The 20164-nt window shown below is 40.3% G+C and overlaps 1 protein-coding gene across 4 annotated transcripts; it reads right to left on the bottom strand.

The window, feature by feature from the left end:
* Nucleotides 1–610: 610 nt before the first annotated feature.
* Nucleotides 611–17589, bottom strand: clockb (clock circadian regulator b). Of its 4 annotated transcripts, none has more exons than XM_085459487.1 (24): nucleotides 17456–17589; nucleotides 15573–15664; nucleotides 15092–15236; nucleotides 14709–14797; nucleotides 14106–14165; nucleotides 13654–13802; nucleotides 12937–13028; nucleotides 12657–12746; nucleotides 12347–12467; nucleotides 11889–12002; nucleotides 11500–11618; nucleotides 11305–11387; nucleotides 10329–10435; nucleotides 10077–10224; nucleotides 9799–9874; nucleotides 9311–9455; nucleotides 9045–9148; nucleotides 7303–7422; nucleotides 6925–7083; nucleotides 6071–6271; nucleotides 5194–5399; nucleotides 4948–5092; nucleotides 4230–4364; nucleotides 611–3965 (listed from the first exon to the last, which is right to left on the bottom strand). In XM_085459487.1, exons 4-24 carry the CDS (start codon nucleotides 14723–14725, stop codon nucleotides 3705–3707), a joined length of 2652 nt encoding a protein of 883 aa, XP_085315613.1. In that variant the 5' UTR covers nucleotides 14726–14797; nucleotides 15092–15236; nucleotides 15573–15664; nucleotides 17456–17589; the 3' UTR covers nucleotides 611–3704. The 4 variants fall into 4 exon arrangements, with proteins under 4 accessions (XP_085315613.1, XP_085315615.1, XP_085315616.1 ...); XM_085459489.1 differs by having other exon boundaries at nucleotides 15092–15233; XM_085459490.1 differs by having other exon boundaries at nucleotides 4948–5080; nucleotides 17456–17588.
* Between the last annotated feature and the right edge of the window lie 2575 nt (nucleotides 17590–20164).

Below are 20164 nucleotides of genomic sequence, written 5' to 3'. Positions count from 1 at the left end.
TTCAGTGGTGAAATTTTCTCACTACTAAATATTCCAGCTATTAGTGGTGTTATAGCAAAGTGGAAGCGATCGGGAACAAGACCAACTCAGCTATGAAGTGGTAGATCGCATAAAATCACAGTATAGCACGGCGCCACTGAACTCTAAACAAGTGCAGACGTGCTCTCTGGGGGATTCATGCTTCTCCATCTAGTAATCTGATGACCAAGTCTGGGCTTGGCAGTTGCCAGGAGAATGGTACTTGTCTCAGTGCAAGAACTTGACTGGCCTGAGTCCTGACCTCAACTCTATAGATCACCTTTGGGATGAATTCGAACAGACTGTGAGCCAGGTCTTCTCGTTCAACATTCATTTTCTGACCTCACAAATGCGCTTCTGAAAGAAAGGCCAAAAATTCCCATAGACGAACTCCTAAACCTTGTAAAAAGCCTTTCCAGAAGACATAAAGCTATTAGAGCTGCAAAGGGTGGGCTGACATCATATTTAAACCTTATGGATTAAGAAGTTCATATGCATGTGAAGGTAAACGACCGGCAATAAGTGTACTTTACTGTGGGTCAAAAGGAAGGCCATCACTGGCTTAAAAACTGAGTACAACACACATGTCACATTTAATATTTGCAACTGTTTTTATTTTCAAATTGACCAAGATGGGAGAAGAGGGGATTATAATAATAATGTTAGCAAACATTTTGCTTCAAAATATTGATTACATTTGACTTTGGGGTAGATAAAGGAGCACAGTTCAAGAGCAGAAGAAGGGATAGAAATACATACAGTACAGGTTAGCATAGCACCGTTTTTACACTGAATACTGGTGTTTTTAACTTTGTGTATGTGTACAGTATTATACTAGATCTAGAACTGTTTAGAACCAAACGGTGTAGTGGAAGGGTGACCTGTGTATCTGTGTGGAAGGGGGAGCTCGCCGTCTTGTCAATGGCGTCCCGTATCAAATATCCTAGACCTCAACTTTGAAGAGATTTTGAACCCTTTTCCCAACCAAGATGTTGTCAGAAACATATTGCTGCAAACCAATAAAGTCTGTAATGGTGAAACATTCAGAGGTTCTTTTACGATAGACTGAAATTCAGATTGTAAGTTCTGGATTCTTGCAGTGAATTGTGAGTTTCGTTCACACCCCTCCATTTCCTTCATCATAAAGCCTGTCAAACAGGCGCACAGTTACAACATCCATTAGTCTCTTTAAAACACCATTACATTCTTTGGGCTGGGCATCAGTGACACAAACTATAAACATTTCATTACCCTTTAGAGATGCCTTAAAACGCACGCACGCACACACAAACACACTAATCTATACAGGACAAACAATTAATGTGAGACGAGTGGAAGACCTGATTCAAATATTAAAGCCCTCACTGTGTAATCTCGCCACTATTCCTTATTTGTATGGGGGAAAACAAGAAATGAGGTTTTATCCCCGCTAACAGCAATTTAGTCTAAGTTAAGCTTATGTCCAAGGGTTAACATTTGAGACTTGTCAGATAGTACTAGAGTCACTGTGAGCAGTCTGTTATTGCAGAACAATAATAGTACCCATCTTCTTTAGCCTGGCAGGTGACCAGTGCTCTGCAATGCCTAATAACCACTTTCCAGTCACACTTCTGTGCATGAAAATATACTGGGATAAAGCGACAGCTAACATGCACACAGACTCATTCACACAAACATATTCAAGTTGAGCCGTCCCACACACGGGCTCGCACAATATTGCGCCCAACGAGAGCAGACGTTCCTTGAAAATTACAATTCCTTTATACTGCAACGCAAGAACTGATTGGCTATCGCCAGGGGAAAGAAATACTGACCCCCAAGTGATATAAGAAGTAGGATCAAGGACAGGAGATGTTATATTCACACAAACCCACATGCACACTTTTACTACACTCTGAGACAAAACACATTCTAAATGCTCCTTTGCCAACATTTCACTTCCTCCAAACCAAGGCTTTTCTGTATGATATGGCTTAATCACTGAAGTACACAGGCTGAGCCCAAACCATTTAAAGTGGAGCGGGACCCTGTCCTGGTTTTTGACTGCTATTTGAGAACCGAGAGTCAAGTGAACTGGACTGCATGAGGTTTTCTGAGGCCTAGGAAGAAGGACGAAACACTGATGATACAGGAGACCTTAAGATAGTCAGCTGAAATTCAGATGCTTGGGTAGCGTGAGGTTAGCGTATTCCAATAAGAGTGACAACAGAAGGATTTCTCTGCAATTCTGCTCTACTGCGTCTCAACATCTACCCCCACAAAAACAACAAAAAAAACCCACCAGCATATTTTTATATGCTTTGATAAATAAACAACGAAGGCTCTAAAGAAATCTGGGGCAAATTTGATTCAGTCACCACTTCCTTTATGAATCTTCTTCCTATGGTCTTTGCAGCATCACTGTCTAATCCTTCTGGTCTGGTTCCAGACTGAGGCAGAAGCAAAAACTTTCCACATTCCTGAGAATACAAGTACCATCCAACAACTTCAAACCCTTTACTAAGTCAATTATTGTAAGACACAAGGGGCAACACACACACACACACCAGCCACAGACACTCTTGTTCACTCATTCACACAAAGATTGTTTTCTCAGAAACACTCATTAGCTCAAAGAATCACACAACAGATTACAAACAACAGGGTCGACAGTGATTTATCGTACACAACCACGTTAAGTGCTAAAGTTGAGGAGCTTGAGGATATACTGTTTTGTTACATATAGGGCTCTTTAACTTTTAAAAAATAATCCCTACTATATACACACGCATTAATTTTAATAGGGGTAATATCTTGTTGGAAAATATATGCCTTTGAATAGTCTGTTTGAAATTTAAAGTAAAAAAAAATTTTGACTATGTTATTGGCACTTGGAATCACTAAACCCGTCATATGTACAGTAATTATCCTGTAAATAATACAGTTAAACTGTAATCTAGTTTCTTGCCAAACATGATCTGTAATTAGAAAGAGAGCCTTTTTTTGTCTCAGAGACACAGTGTTCAAAAAACAACTTCCACAAAAAACACCCAAGCCCAGCCATTTTTTAAAACACTCAGAACTTTAAAACCTTGTTCTGGACTTAATTTTTTTTTTCCTGGGAGGGGTGGTGGTGGTGGTGGTGGTGGTAGGGCGGGGAGGTCTAAGAGGAGTCAGTGCTCCATCTTTGACCACACTTGACCAAAGTAAAAAGTTATGTTGTTTTTTTTTTGTTTTTTTTAAAGCAACTAATAAAAGCTTACACAGTTATTTTTTCCATGCAATCATATAAAATACTACATTTCTGTTTTCTGTTAGGCTATGGTGGATATTTACAAGTTTTTGTTTGTATCATACAGTAAATCTGTACAAGGCCAGTTCGCTTTGACACGCTTCTCAGAAAAAAAAACAAAAAAAGTGACCATAAAGTGATTAATTCAGGTTTTCACGGAAACTGAAGCTTCCCTCACAACACCGCTTCTCATGAGAGGAAATGGGGATTTGAATCCATCCTGTTGCCATGGTGACAGTCTTTTGGTGAGTTCCTTGTGGACTCATTTTCCTCTTTCCTATGATTTGTTTCTTTCAGATGAAGGAACGATTTCGGGGGGGAAAAACAAACAAACAAAAAAAACAAACGTATGCAACAATCCCTTAAGAGTTCCAATTCCCCACATGTTCTCGCTGTACACACTCCCCTCCTCGCTTCACTGCTGTTGGCTGCTGACAGCGTCAGTCCTGTGCGATGACGGGGCTTTCTGCTGTTTCTGGGGCTGTGGTTTAAGCTGCTGCTGGTGCCTCTGGTGGTGAGATTGTTGTTGCTGCTGTTGCTGCGGTTGTTGTTGCTGCTGCAGTTGCTGTTGCTGCTGTGGATGTGTTGCCTGGGTGAAGGTTCCCTGCTGTTGGAGTGGGAAAGCTGCCTGCAGGATCAGCTGCGTAGACTGGTTGTTGTGGAGAAGACGAGGGCCCTGGCAGCAAGACAATGCAATGATATTAGACAATGAAGGAAATTCTTCTCCCTCTGCTCATTCTCTAGTGTCACTGAAAGTCTTAAACATTTTCAAGTGTAAATGACACTCCGTACACTTAAGACACACTTTATATAATTTCATAATTATTCGCAATATAAAAATGAAATATCTGTACAGTAAAATGAAACATGAATGCTATCCTATCATACCATGCCTCTACAATATTTTAAATCAATGACATCTTCTGCCCTCTAGTGATACCTGTAGGAATTGCTGTTGTTGCTGCTGCCCCTGCTGGTTGCTTTGTGCCACTACAGCTGTCTGGTTTTGGCCGTCTGGTTGTCCTTGAGGTGCTTGGGCCGGCTGCAGAGTCAGCGTTTGGGTCTGCCCCCCTTGCTGAAGTGGTACAGAGGGTTAACAAAGGGAATATGTTGAGGTAAAGGAATAAAAATGAATTAAAAAGTTCACTCACTCACTGCTTTCAGGGTGAATGAGCAGCTACTCTTAGTTTTATCGTTATCAATTATTAAGATGTGTGCCATTTTTTCCACTATTTAAGTAATTACCCAACAACCTGCAAGTCTTTGATTTTTCAAGCGTGCTTTTGGGTTTCATTTAATTATTAAAAGGGTTATGCTGTTTTTTTTTAAACCCAAAATACTTTTTCTATCATCCTGAATCTCTTCGTTAACTACTTCCAGAACCACACTGTTGCATTAACTAGTCTTTTTTCCCCCTCCCCTTTTCATTTCAGTTACAAACACCTAGAAAATTATTGCTAACGAGCATTTTCAAAGCTACTGTGCCAGAATCATTACACCAAGCGTTAAAGAACACACATTTTACTATGCCAGGAGCAGTTTGTCAGCCCTGAGTGGCTCAGATATAATCATTTAAATGGGCTTCACTCCAAATAGTTTTGATCTTAGACAGAGAGAGGCAAAACAAAAGAAACAGACATCATTCAAACTGTGTTTACCTGCTGGCTCCCAAATGGGTTGTATGCGGTAACCACCTGCCCCATAAACATAGAAGTGGGAACCATGACTGCACCACATGCATGCATTGGAGCTGTCACAAGCTTGGTCACAAGCTGCTGCCCTGCTGGGAAGCTGGAGAAAGAACTTGATATATTTATCCATCATAGTAAATATCAGCTTTTCAAATGTACAAACTGTCAGATTGTCATTATAATGGGAATCAGGTTCGATTGTTCTGCACTAACCGGATCTGTCGGTCCTGGGTGAAAGTGGCCACAGCTGTGCCTTGCTGGGTGTTATTCTGCGGCAGGCTGGTGCTGATCTGCAGCACATTTGGCTGTCCTGGCTGGGAAATCATCATTGTGTTGTATAAAGGAGCAGATACAGAGCCCTGGGTCTGGGGTTGAGGTTGGGGCTGAGGCTGAGAAGCTTGCTGAGTCTGACGCTGGGGCTACAGAGGAGCAACAGCAAAGGCCATGACATTGTCTTTTAAATTAACGAAGCATTAACAAGATTATTTAAAGATTTTCTGTGGATTCCTTCTCCAGTTTCACTTTCCCCACTTTTACGCTGTCATGTGTGAAATTTACACATAACACAAAATAAATCAGCATGTAAGTCAAAGTGGTTTTTCGTAAGTTTTCTGTCTTCTAACTTTGAGACACAAAAATGAAATCGGTGAAATGTCTTGCTGCTGTCACACTCACCATTTTGAGCTGACTTCAAAATTGCATGAGATAATCAATAATTCACAACATGGAAATTTAAACTGTGTCTATTCAGAGGAAAGCCTCCACTATCACTGAGTGACCCCTAAAGTGTCACATTATTAAAAATGCAAACAGCATGAGATTTTAACATTTTATCCTCACAGCATAGCACTGTAATATCTGCATAAAAGTGACTAATACTGTCCCAAATTTAGGTAAGATTATTGTTCACAGAGAAAGCTGAAAGAAGACTACATGCACACACAGGCAACTTCTGAGATTAAAAGGAAATGACAAAATCATGGACATGCAAAGGAAACAGACAAACATTTTCATCTGATCTGAACTTTCAAAACCATTTTCATAGTATTTCCATAGCCTGTCTGCTTGCGTGTGTCTGCCGGTATCGCACCTGCATAAGGGTGTTGGTCTGCTGTTGTAAGCTCTGTTGAGTGGGAGGAGCCTGCTGCTGGATGGTGAGCTGCTGTGTTCCCGAATGGACGGGGTTAATTGTTGTTTGCTGGACCTGATTGGTCAACGTAGTTGTCTGCTGGACTGATCCTACTTGAGGAAGCTGTACATTCATGGGTCCACCCTGCTGCTGCAGCAACATCTGTTAGAATGGACACATGAAACGTCAGGCCACATTCAGATAGTAAGGAGATTTACAATGTGTGCGTGTTACTTTTACCAGATCTGTGCGTGACAACAGAATAATCAACAGAAATAAATTATCTTTACACAATCAGGAGATGGCAGTTTACTGTTTTCTATGAATAGAAGAAATATATAATGCATGCAGGATTCCAGTCCTGATCTAGGTCAAGCAAAACCAGGTACAGGACAATTCACCTACTTGGTCTGAACAGAGGTCACATTTCTTGTTCGATTAATTGATTTTTTTTTTCCACATGTGGAAAATATTACATCAACACTACTTCTTGGCTCTATCTGTATCCTGTGAACAGAATCCACCCTGTTGGTTTATTTTTATAATTAATTTTATTTTGCTGTAAACACTAGGTGCAGTCATACACACCATTTTCTCAATATACAGATGTTAACTTCGACATGAAGACAGAGAAAGAGTTATGAATAGAGAGAAATAAAGCAAAGTAATAGAGGATGACACAAGGTAAGTTACACTAGAGATATAAATAGACACTGAGTAAAGTGGATTTAAACACACCTACTGTAAGAAAAGGCTTTTATGTCATAAAGCAGTGCTGACCTAAAAGTAATCTTGCATACGCATCTACAGCCTACCTGTATACCCTGCCCCTGGACTCTCTGCAGCTGCTCCTGGATGTGTCTGAGCTCCTCCTGCTGCCGCTGAATGTTAGCCTGGATCATTCTGGTCCTCTGCTCCAGCTGCTCCTTTAAGTGCTGCATGGCATTCACCTGCGCTGAGAACTCCATCACTGGCTGCAGACGGAGAGAAAAAGAACAAGCTGTGCAATGTGTATGCAATTAGGATACACTGGCTAATCGAACTCCATAGTTGGGTTGCACAGTTAATTAAATGCCACAAGGTCCAAGACCTCAGAGTCCACATTATACAAGCATTTGAAAAAAAACGTTTGTCACCAATTAACCTGTTGTCAACAAACCATTTGAGCTCTTCTCCACATAATTATGTCTCACCTGCACATTTGTCTGGAGCTGCTGTTGTTGTTGTTGTTGCTGCTGCTGTTGCTGTTGTTGTTGTTGCTGATTGATCATACCAGGAGCTACACTCTGCCCTGTAGTCTGAGAGCTCATAGACTGCAAATATAATGAAAACAAAAACTATGATTACAGGCATGAATTTTTCATTGTATTACACCACTTTATATGCACATGTTCAAGACTTAAAACTGAAATACACTTGCATTTATATAGTGTTTTTCTAATTTTACAGATACATACATCTACACAGGAAAATTTAGAATAACAGTTAACCTAGTATTCATGTTTTTGGACTGTGAGAGGAAGCCAGACTACCCGGAGGAAACCCACACAGGAACAGAGAAAATATGCACACTCCACACAGAAAGTCCCCAGCTGAGGTTTAAACCAGGAACTTTCTTGCTGTGAGGCAACAGTGCGACGCACATCTCTGAGTTTTGACGCCGCTTAACGCCCATTCAAAGCACAACAACTTTAGTACGTAAGTTGAAAAACACAGATTTTATGGTAATTATGTATTTTTGATTGAAAGATTGTTGAAGTGAAGATGCAAAACAATGAACCTCTCACCATCCCAGCTAACACTGCAGTACTGTCTTGATGCTAACCGCTGGCCTACTGAAACCTCATCAGCATATTAACCTTGCCCGTTGCTCTCCATTGAAGTTTGAAATCAAAACTGTAGCTGAGAAATTTGATTACATGTATTGAAAATTATGGTGGTAAAATCAGGTCACATTCAACATAATGTGATATAATGGAAATTTAAACTCGCGTACAGGTTTTATGTACAGCCCAGACTTTAAGCAGCTAAAAAGATGCTTTATAATTTCCCCAGTGATGCTCTTTCAGGCCTTCACTGTAACTCTGGTTTAGCTCTCTGTCTTTAACAAGTGTTTTTGTGACAGCAATTTTTTTTGAATTTTTGCCTGAAGAGTCATTTAGTTTTAGTTATAATTTAGGGATCTAAGTTTAGGGTCAACTACATATCACAAGATTATCAAAACCTAAATGTGAAGTTGATTTATTTGCCTAAAATATAAAGTGTAAAAGTTTGTGTTTTTACTCCACAAGGTTTGCAAAGCATCTTATTTTCCCAGACTTAAAAAGCGAAATATGTCCATATGTCTGCTCTAAATTTTGTCATGTTTTCATGAGAAACAGAGGCATGGGAGCTTCCTCCACACCCTGTTTGCTGAGGGCAGATCAAATTCTGTGCATCCAACCTTGATGTACACAGAGAATACTGACAGGATCACTTCCAAAACTCGCACCGCCTCTCAGAACATTTTCATCTTGTTTTTATTCGTTGGTACAAGTGTCCGTAGATTTCATCGCAGTTTTTATCCTCATGCATTCGTTTTTATTTTAGTGATTTTGTTTTCGTCAGGGAGAAACAGGTTGTTGACAAAAACTATGATGAAAATTATTAAAATAGTAAATGGCCTGCATTTGTATAGCACTTTACTTATTATTTATTAGTCAGCAGAATTAACACTGTTCTTGAAGTCGGAAGCGTTTGTCTGCGCTTAGTGCTCAGATTACGTAAGAAAGCTTCAGGAAATAGTCAAGCACAAAAGTTCCACCAGGAACCAGATATGCCAATCCATAAAACAAAAAAGAAAACAGTGTTTTCTTGACCAATTTCTGTGTTAGTTATGGCCAGAAGTAGTTTTGTAAGGATTTTCTATGCATTAGCCAGCTGTGTCCTGTCTCACCTGGCTGCTGATAGATGACCGGCGCTGTGATGTCATCTCCATGGTAGATGCTAATGATTGCCGAGGGGGCGTGGCCGTGTCCATGTGTAACTTGGGAGCTGTCGCTGCAGAGAAAGTAATTGGTGGTCAATGGTTATTTTTAGATGATATCATTTTACTACAGGAGTTAGCCACTGAATTTTAATACAGAGAGGATATGTCACCACCTCCCCTTAACAGTATGTCAGTGTATGTCACATTACTTGTGCAACTGTGGGTGTCCTTACAAGTGCAGGTGTTGTCAGACACATGCGATGAGGACTTGCGGGAACTCCGCGAGGAAGTCGAAGGTGTTCTACTGTGGTCAAATCGCTCCAGTGCCTCCTTCAGGCTGGACGTATTGAGCTGTGACTCTGAGCCAGAGTCTTGACTCTGGAAAAATAAGAAAATACCAAAGATTTAAAAAACAAGAAAGCCTATCCATTGTATCTAATGGAGTGCATACAAGTGGAAATTACAGGCCTAAAAGGTAATTGAGGTACCAGCAGAAAATCTGAAGCATAAATTTCATAATCTAACATTGTAACAGCTCCTAATGAAGCTGAATATTGTACTTCAACATGTAATATATTTCTGGTATTTTTGCTTTCATCTGTTTCAGTTAGTCTTACGCAACAACTTCTACCACAACATTGTTTTTAGACTCAATTTTACTCCTGTGCTTGACATGTTTGTAATTATAAGGACCGTGCTACATGTTTTATTTATTTCTCACCTTATCTGCAGTGACTTCTGGATTTGCCTCCTCGATGCCGAGCTCTCTGCGCTGTTCTGCCCTCACCTCTGCATAGCTGCATTTTAGACCAAAAACAAAAACAAACAAAAAAAAAAGGGGGGGGGGGGGGGGGTTTGAGAAGATGGTTGACCAATAAAAACATTATAAAAATAGAGACATAAAGAGTCTTTTGTTAACACAAACTCAACATCGTTCCTGAAAAAGTCCAGTGATCAGCAATCTTCTGGAAAAGGGGAATAAAATAAACATACTTGTACCTGACTACTGTGTGCGTGCAGACAATAAACTCAGGTCGAGAGTTCCATTGATGGTAGGTGATGTAGTAGTGTGTCTGCAGCCAGATCCACTGTTGACCTTTCGTCAGGAAACGGTAGTAGCATGACTTCCCTTTACCATATTGCATTACTGAACAGAAGCGGGGCAGAAACAGCCAAAGATGTTACCAAAAACACTCAGAAAAAGGCTTTTACAAAAGATTTTTGCTAGTTTGACTTAAAGTAAGTGCTCACAGTGTTCGTGACATTTCGCTAGCGTCTCCAGGTCGTCCACATGGTAATAGTCGTACCCTGATGTCCCCAAAACCTCAAAAGGCAGGTAGCCTATAATTGGTGGCGCTCTGTAAAAGGTAAAAGAATTTTCTTACTCTGATGTAAAATTGCTGAACGGATACTTTTTCTAGAGAAATGCTTTATTTTCATGTACATTTATTTATTTTATTTATCCATCCATTCGCTTCCGCGTATCCTTTCCAGGGTCGCGGAGGGTGCTGGAGCCTATCCCAGCTTTCATAGGGCAAGAGGCGGGGTACACCCTGGACAGGTCGCCAGTCTGTCGCAGGCTAACACATAGAGACACAGACAACCAGTCGCATTCACATTCACTCACAGATTCACACCTATGGGCAATTTAGATTGACCAATTAACCTATCCCCACTAACTGCATGTTTTTGGACTGTGGGAGGAAGCCAGAGTACCCGGAGAGAACCCACGCAAACACGAGGAGGACATGCAAACTCCACACAGAATTGAACTCAGGACCTTCTTGCTGTGCAGCAACGCTGCTAACCACCGTGCCGCCCTCATTTATTTTATTTATGATTTGTTTATTTATTTTCTATGATTTCTTAACTTCTGGTGTCCTGAAAAGTGAAACTAGAAGTGTGGAGGAAAATCTCAATGGAGAAATAAATTGAAGAACAAGAACACAGTTTGTGAAGAACTGAAATGAAACATATTTGAACTATGACCTGGAAAAAGACCGTACTATCCTCTAGTTCACATTTAAATTTGTCAATAATGAATGAAGACAGAACTTAAGAGGTTAGATGCATGAATAAAGTCTCACATTTGCTAAACTGACAAATCATAACGTGTGTGAATGTGTGTTTCAGCCATCTATATAAGACAGCAGCCATGTGGGTGCAACTCAACCACCCAACAACCCGTTGTGATTGAGTATACAGGAGAAGAACTAGATCTGCCTACCGATGGTCTAAAAAGAGGAATTTCCATTCTAGACTGTGTCTTGATGTGAACTCTTCATTGGGCTCCTCCACCGTACACATTTCCTATGAAAATAAAATTGTGAAAATTAGATGTTTTGAGAGATAATTAATAGCTAATTGACAAATAAATACTTGACAGTCTAATGAGTAAAGTCAGTTCATGTCTGAATAATACCTTGATAAACTGAGGCTTAGCTAGCCGGACCGTGGCTACAAAGCACACCTGGTCATCAAAGGCAGGTTGTAGCGACCGCTGTAACACCCCTGCCAGACCGTTCCTAGTCACATTGGGAACTGCACAACAGTGTTACTTACTCAGCATGTCAAAGAATATAAAATGTGGTTCACAGAGCAGTACACAGAATAATATCTTTCTAGGCTAGTAAATGATATCTTAAAATTATGCTTATTTTCCACTTTTTGACTTTAACATTTAATGGGTTTAACACACAAGTTTAATGCTAGTTTGTATCTATACATGCAAGCTTGTTTGGAAAATAGTATTTAAAAAAAAAAAAAAAAAACATCTTCTGAAATTCCTCACATGCAGTGCGAGGGACATACCGTTATTGAGAGACTTGAAGTTGCCGATGAACTTAACATATTCATAAACAGGGGATTCTTTGGGGTCAATGGCCCCTCGCAGCATATGACAGCAGAACTCCATGTGATTCTTAGCTGGAGACAAAAAAGAAAAAGAGATTATAATTACCAAGGAAAAAAAATACAACTGCTTGTAAAAACATGCTGTTCATGTGCTCCACAAAGGTCATGTCCAGTCCAGCAGCTTCACTCTGACAAGCCGTGTGTTCACACTATGGTGACGTTTTTGAAATTTGAATCCTTTTTAACATTATTTATTTATCAATTTATTTGAGAAATACTTTTACTTGTGAGCATTTTTAATCTGATAATAATAAATAATCCTGTTTAATCATCAGACATACAAAAAAAAAAAATTGTAAACCATATCATTTCAAATAAGCAGGTTTTATGGTACAAGATGACGGTGTGTTACTCACACTTTAGGTAATCAGTGCTAAGGTTCTCTAGCTCAGAGGGGTGTGTGGACAGAGCCTTGTACACTTCGGAGTGTTCCCCAACCGGCAGGAAGTTTAACAGGTTCTGGTCCACCAAATCCGCCTGATAAAACACCCACACACAGGCACACACACACATTCAAGAGGAATACAAATGAAGACAAGCCCTTTTCAATACACACTGGTCAGCCTGACATGTTTAATCTGAACCACACAAAAGATCCTATGAAAGCTTTTGTTATAATAAAGTGTATGACTAATACAGACACGGTTGCAGGGGGAGGTGATTTACCGGGAGGTGTTCTAGTAGTGAAGTGACACTCTCAGACACGTAGAGGATGTTGCCATCAGTCATTATTGCTATAAAGAACCCATCAAGAGCCTGTTAAAAAAAAAAAAAAACAGTGTCAAATCCCATAAGGACAAACTTAAAATTGTAAATTTAACTTCAGATATAACTATACTGTACAAAATGAGGTGACACTGACCACTGCATTAATACAACTGTGGGTCAAGTGCCTGTGTTTTTACACAACAAACAAGATTACAGAACGAAACCTAAGATTTCTGACCTCCAGCATGAGCTGGGTGAATTCCTCATTGCTAAGAAATGGAGGCTTCCAGTCTTGCCTGATCTCACTCGACTCAGACTGAGCTGCAATCTCTGGTGAAGGACAGAGAATTCAGTCAGAACTTAATACAGACATAGTGGAAAACGTCGAGGAAGAATAAGAGCACGAGAGGTGAGGGCATGTAAAAAGACAACAAAAACAGCATAAAGTTAACAGTAAACAACTGGGTGGAAAAATGTTTTGAGACTGCTATGTCCAGTATGAAAACAAGACAGTTAAAAACATACTAGGCGGAAGCTGGTATTTTATTATCTTGCAAGTCAATGACACTAGATAAAAACAAAAGGATCATTGACCTATAAACAGTGATGAAATAATTTAACATAAACACAATATCAGTATTCATAAAAAGTTAAAACTGCTGAAACCCTTATAATTATTAAAAGACATAAAGGTAGATTTACTTTAAGAATAACTTGTTAGGTCAAAAATACACAACTGGTTCAAATAGTTACCATTTTGTAATGTAAAATTACAGCACCAATGTCTCATAAAAAGGCAATAAAAACATACTTTCGCTTTCTAGTGATGAAGGTAAGCAAACCCTGATAAGTGTGGCTAAATCGGAATGATCAAGCTAAATATACAAAAAACATCCACCCTGTGAGGTGTTTAGCAAAAACAGGAAGTGAGACGAGCACGGCAGAAAGCTCTGACCTTTGTGTTTACACAGGAAGTCGATGCTTTTCTGCAGGATGGTGGACTTGTCCATCTTTCTAGTGTTGCCAGGCAACATTGTGCCGAGTTCCTTGATGAGGACATTGAACTGGTCTCGCCGTCTCTTCTCAGACTTGTTACGGGACACGCTGCAAGCAAAAATAGTTTTGAAATAGAAGGTTTAAGACATTTTATTTGGTTCTGTTTTCATCCAGTGTTTTGACTGGGCTTTAAAAACACAACCTTTAAAAAAACAGTAATGTAACTTTATCATAAGTGACCCTGGTTATGTGAAAGTCAAGGCAGAATGACTGTTGTGTGAATGGCATTAGGACAAAGTCAGCTCTGACACTGTGTATTAACAAAAATGTACTAACTCATGTTTAATCAATATTCTATGACTTTTTTAAGTCCATACTAGACTAATCTCCTCTCCAGCATGTTTATCTTACCGTTTTGCTTTGTCCTTTTCATCTTCTTCCATCAACCCATCAAAGATGCTACAATCATCCCTAAAGAAGGAAGAAAGCAAACATATTTACAGCCATTCACAGCTTTCAAGACTTACTTGTTTACGTTTTCCTGCATGTGCGGTGGCCTTGAAGGCAGGTATGCATTGTTAATAATAACCAATGACTGATGTTGGCTAATGAGAGAATTCCTATTGTACATGCCAGCAGCAGGTTTATTTTTGGGTCACACAGAAAACGGGTGAGAGAGAGAGAGAGAGAGCGAGAGAGAAAGAGAGAGAGAGAGCAGTAGAAGGAATGCGTTTTGTTTGCCAAGAAGATTAAGCGCATTTGTGTACTACGTTTCAATTAATATAGGTAAAAAAAAATCATTTGATGGGGACTCATAGATGCTATCCATAACTTTCTTTCTTTAAATGAAAAAATATTCTTTCAAAAGTAAAGAAATATAAAGAGTTAAAATAATGAGTTTTAATTTTTGAGCCAGATGTTACATACATATATTTTGTGATTTTGTACATGTGACTATGAACATATTCTGTATACAGCAGACAACATTTTGAGGTGTTGTGTGCAGCATTATACCCCATGCTTGATGTCATGGTGGCTGCTAATCAGGGCTGTGGCTGCAGTGATTTGTTCTTTAGGCGTGAGGTAGGCATTTGGAAGACCACCTGTTGAGACAAAAAGAGCAGGTAGTTTATTAGTTTAACTCCTAGTTATTTTTCATATTGTATATGAAGGCACTAAATGGGGCTTTGAAGTGAAAGCCTGAAAGGGTAGTCCCTTTTCTAACCATAACATTTGCAGATCATATCTTTTCTCTTAACTAGTTCCTTTCTTTTTAAAAAACACAGTTACATCTCCATACATGCATGCACACACTAAATAATAAAAATTTCTGACATTTAATAAACACTTTTCCATGCACCAGATTAAATCTGTGTGTCTGTGTATTAACTTCTCACCTCACTGCAGCCTATGCACGTGCTCAGTTAACGTATTTTCTCAGGGGGTTGTAGAAGGGGTTTGGGGTCAAAAGTGGAGCTGATGTCATTGGGGTCATGAGAGGGCACCAGGCCACAGGAAGGACATGGTGGTCAAGCAAACCTGCTGGAGAAATCAGAGCAGAAACTAATGGTCATGGGGAGACCAACCAGAGAGTTTGGAAACATAATAACCATCTCCTAGTGCACTGTCTGCCATTTCTTAAACCAAGATTTATTTTTATTTATTCTTTTTTCCCCCTTTAAAATCAGTTTCTTCCTTTTAATTTTGGTACAATATACATTATGGACATAAATGTATTTTATGAATTAAGATTATTAAATTACAGTATAACATGCGGCAGCATCTTCAAAGTGTGAATAACATAAATCAATACAAAAAAAATACCCTGAAATGAAATTTACTTCTGCACTTACAATAGTTTTACATCATGTAACTTACATTCTGGAATGTCACTTGTTGGTATAATTAGCTGTTTGAGATCGCAGCCTTTGAGTTGCTGACAAATCTTGTGTGTGCAAACCACACCTCACCTGCAACACAAACATACACCCACTGTTTACCATGCACAGAAATTCTAGAAGTCACCCGAAAAATGCAGATGTTAGCTGCTGCAAAGTACAAAACAGGAAACCTGAGCTGCAAGTAATCAGCTTTTACACATAGATTTGTCATACCACTAAAATGCCAAAAACAAGTATGCTCTGTCTAAGAAACGGTTAAAAGTAAAAGGGATTTAATACTACTTTCATATAAAAAAATTAACAACAAATACCCCATTATCTCAGCAACAGTCCAATCATTTTACAGAGATATATGATCACAATTGAGGTGCTGGACCCAATATAACCTTGGCATTTTGCCATGAAAAATGACTGGTGATGACTTAGAGTAGTTGCTGATTGTTTTCCTGTTAATCAACAGTTCTGTTGTTTTGATTCTCAAACTGTTATGACCAATCTAGTCTTCGCATCAATGCTCAGTGTGCGTTTTCTTTTTTTATTAAAAACAACAGTCTAAAGATTTACTCTTTACATTAACACCAACCAGCACCACAACTGAACAGCAATAACTTGTGAGTGTTAGTGCTTTTTTCAACAAGCAAACTCATGCACAAGAGTCGAATAATCAATTTCAGCATTTGCTAAAGGCTTAAAAGATTAGTCTATAGGAGTCGCTTCCAAACTCGTCAAGTAGTCCCACCGGCACAGGGACAACAGACCACCACTTAATCAACGCCTTCTAAGAGGATTTTGCTGTATATAAGTGTGGGCAGAGAGGTCACGAAGACTACACTAACAACTGTGGACAGCATACTAGAGGAGATGCCCTCTCATATCTCCCTCATGTGTATAAAACCATCATAAGGAGATCACACTGGTGGTCCCAAGGCTATATTTCGGGATGCTGACCTGCACTTGGTGTTCTCTTCATGGCCAATAAGTGAAGCCTCGTTAAACTGAGCTTCTTCATTGGACGAAGACGTTGTAAACCATTCCCAATTAATTAACTCTCATATGAGCAACATGACCGAATGTTTTTCCGTCTCCCAAAACAGCAACGAGCCATAAGATAAGGCAATCTAGCGTTTAACATATACAATTTAATGCCACAGGTGTTAGTTATACAACCTAAAAGAGAGCAACCCATATAGCTAGCTAGCAGGCTAACTAAGCTTGCTACCGAAAACTGCCAATTTAACTCAGAGATTTAATGCTCTTACTGCCCCAGTTTCCTCATGCTCACACTCCGAAAACACTGAATGACACTCACGGGTAAAGCATTTCACATTTGTCAAAAATAAACAAGAGGAAAAATATGTCTATCATAGCAAGCTGGCGCCGAGCCCGAAGCTGTCACGCAACAACTGACACTGAAGATGAAATAATCTAAAATATTACCGTCGGGTCCTCAAACGCCGCGCATGAACATCCGCGCGGGGCAAGGTCCTCGCGTAAGCCGACAAAAACATGCCTATCCACCGCGGAGACACATCTATAAAACCAACGACGGTGGAAACATTTTCGCGGCAGATGTACATACACACATACATACACTGTTCCCGGGCACACGCGCGCGGGCTCACACACACACTGGCAAGGATACGCGCACGCGCTCGCCCACTCTTACACATAGACACTGGCTGCTCCAAATGTGGGTCACTGGGCCTTGCTCTCCCTCAAGCGTGCGGAAACAGTCCCGAAGCCTGCTCTGCAGTCCGACCGCTTCCGCACGCCGAAAACACCGTCTACAAACCACGGCTGCCGTGCTATTTCACGATCGGTAACCGCCACCAGCTTCGCGTATGCATTAAAAACCCTTACCTTGACGAATAATCGAGAGCAGCCTCCGTGTTTTGCTTACTTGTGAGCGTTGCAGCGAGGTGGTGGGGGCCAGGAGGACTTCGGGTTGGGGAGAAAAACAGGAGGCCTACTTCATATTACGACGTACAGTCATGCGCAATAGAGACAGCAGGGCGCACTATTTTGCAAGTACAGTAGCCGAGGGAAAACTGAGGGAATCGCTGAGTGATCTTCGAAAGGGGAAATGACTCCGCGTTTTTTTATGTGGCTTTTCCACACAAACTACTCCACTGTCCGAGCGACCGAGGTAGCGATTAAAAATTAAGGCATTTAAAATGTTTAAAAATGGCTGACGCCAGTCTGGATAATAGTGATATATAAAAATAGATACACAGTTTACTCGCGTTTTAAAAGCACCTCAATAGCAATATTTAAATAATATATTTAGATAAACTAATAATATCTCTACTGGCTGTAATTTGGGTTGCACGGTATTAACTGTGAATGTGACATTGGACGGTCGCCACAGGGGTGTAGAAGCAGGTTAAAGACAGCCCTCCTGATGACAAGGGGTTCCCCTTTTATCGACATTCAATCGCAGGCATTCACGGCCATGACGTTGTCCGTATTTTGTGTCGAGGTTCCCCCTAACTTTTTCTAAAGGTGCTTTTAGGCTTTAGAGATTCTTTTTATGAGGCATAATCTGGAATTCTACATCAATTTCATGTGTTTGCAGTGATAGATATCTACACTATACTGGTTACTGTCTTTATGGACAAGATGCTATCAAGACAGTACAAATCATATAAAAGTGTCACACCATAAATTTAACAATATCACCAAACTGGGAGACATTTTATTTCACTAGTCCAGCGGCCCTCAACATTTTTTGCACCACGGACCGGTTTATGCCCGACAATATCGGCCTTTAAGGTGTCGCGGATAAATACAACAAAATAAAACTAGTACCGGTACCGAAAAAAAGAAGATTTATTCATAACACACGTGAAAAGACCCAGGAAAACCAAGTTAATGATAAAAACGATAACAAAATAACGCTGAAAACCGATAAAAACCCTGAGAACCATACATTTCACACCGGAGCCTCTACTCTTGTTGGCCGGTACCAAACGACTCACGGACCGATACCGGTCCGAGGCCCGGGGGTTGGGGACCGCTGCACTAGTCTACTTCCTTCTCTGTTCCTCTGATGTGAGCTGTAAATATTGCTCATACGTGGGGGAAGGATTTAGGCACAGAATAAATAGAGGATGACTGGCAGGAAGCTATAACCCTGGTCAAATCTACCTTCATGTGCAAGAGACTCAGTATAATAGTGTTCACAGATTGCATATCACCGCTGATGTTTTGCACAAGAGTCTAAATTGATTTCCAGGTTCTGGAAAGTTATGTCTAAGGAAATTAGTGGAATGTTTAAAATAAGCTTCTTTATTATTATTTTTTTTTAAAGATCCTGGTGTTTTCCTCTTAGGTCTACCCTCTAGCGAGTTGCACCTAGCACACTACAGATTTCTGGAGAAGCTTCTTCTACAGGGAGTGCATAATTATTAGGCAAGTTGTATTTTTGAGGAATAATTTTATTATTGAACAACAACCATGTTCTCAATGAACCCAAAAAACTCATTAATATCAAAGCTGCATGTTTTTGGAAGTAGTTTTTAGTTTTAGCCATTTTAGGGGGATATCTGTGTGTGCAGGTGACTATTACTGTGCATAATTATTAGGCAACTTAACAAAAAACAAATATATACCCATTTCAATTATTTATTTTTACCAGTGACACCAATATAACATCTCCACATTCACAAATATACATTTCTGACATTCAAAAACAAAACAAAAACAAATCAGCGACCAATATAGCCACCTTTCTTTGCAAGGACACTCAAAAGCCTGCCATCCATGGATTCTGTCAGTGTTTTGATCTGTTCACCATCAACATTGCGTGCAGCAGCAACCACAGCCTCCCAGACACTGTTCAGAGAGGTGTACTGTTTTCCCTCCCTGTAAATCTCACATTTGATGATGGACCACAGGTTCTCAATGGGGTTCAGATCAGGTGAACAAGGAGGCCATGTCATTAGTTTTTCTTCTTTTATACCCTTTCTTGCCAGCCACGCTGTGGAGTACTTGGACGCGTGTGATGGAGCATTGTCCTGCATGAAAATCATGTTTTTCTTGAAGGATGCAGACTTCTTCCTGTACCACTGCTTGAAGAAGGTGTCTTCCAGAAACTGGCAGTAGGACTGGGAGTTGAGCTTGACTCCATCCTCAACCCGAAAAGGCCCCACAAGCTCATCTTTGATGATACCAGCCCAAACCAGTACTCCACCTCCACCTTGCTGGCGTCTGAGTCAGACTGGAGCTCTCTGCCCTTTACCAATCCAGCCACGGGCCCATCCATCTGGCCCATCAAGACTCACTCTCATTTCATCAGTCCATAAAACCTTAGAAAAACCAGTCTTGAGATATTTCTTGGCCCAGTCTTGACGTTTCAGCTTGTGTGTCTTGTTCAGTGGTGGTCGTCTTTCAGCCTTTCTTACCTTGGCCATGTCTCTGAGTATTGCACACCTTGTGCTTTTGGGCACTCCAGTGATGTTGCAGCTCTGAAATATGGCCAAACTGGTGGCAAGTGGCATCTTGGCAGCTGCACGCTTGACTTTTCTCAGTTCATGGGCAGTTATTTGGCGCCTTGGTTTTTCCACACGC

The sequence above is a fragment of the Copadichromis virginalis genome, linkage group LG6 (genome assembly GCF_057382275.1).
Source record: "Copadichromis virginalis isolate Kocher_CV1m ecotype Utaka linkage group LG6, C_Virginalis_male_GT1.1, whole genome shotgun sequence".
NCBI lineage: Eukaryota > Metazoa > Chordata > Actinopteri > Cichliformes > Cichlidae > Copadichromis > Copadichromis virginalis.
The sequence above is the reverse complement of the archived record's forward strand: the minus strand, read 5'-3'. Positions and strand labels throughout refer to the sequence as shown.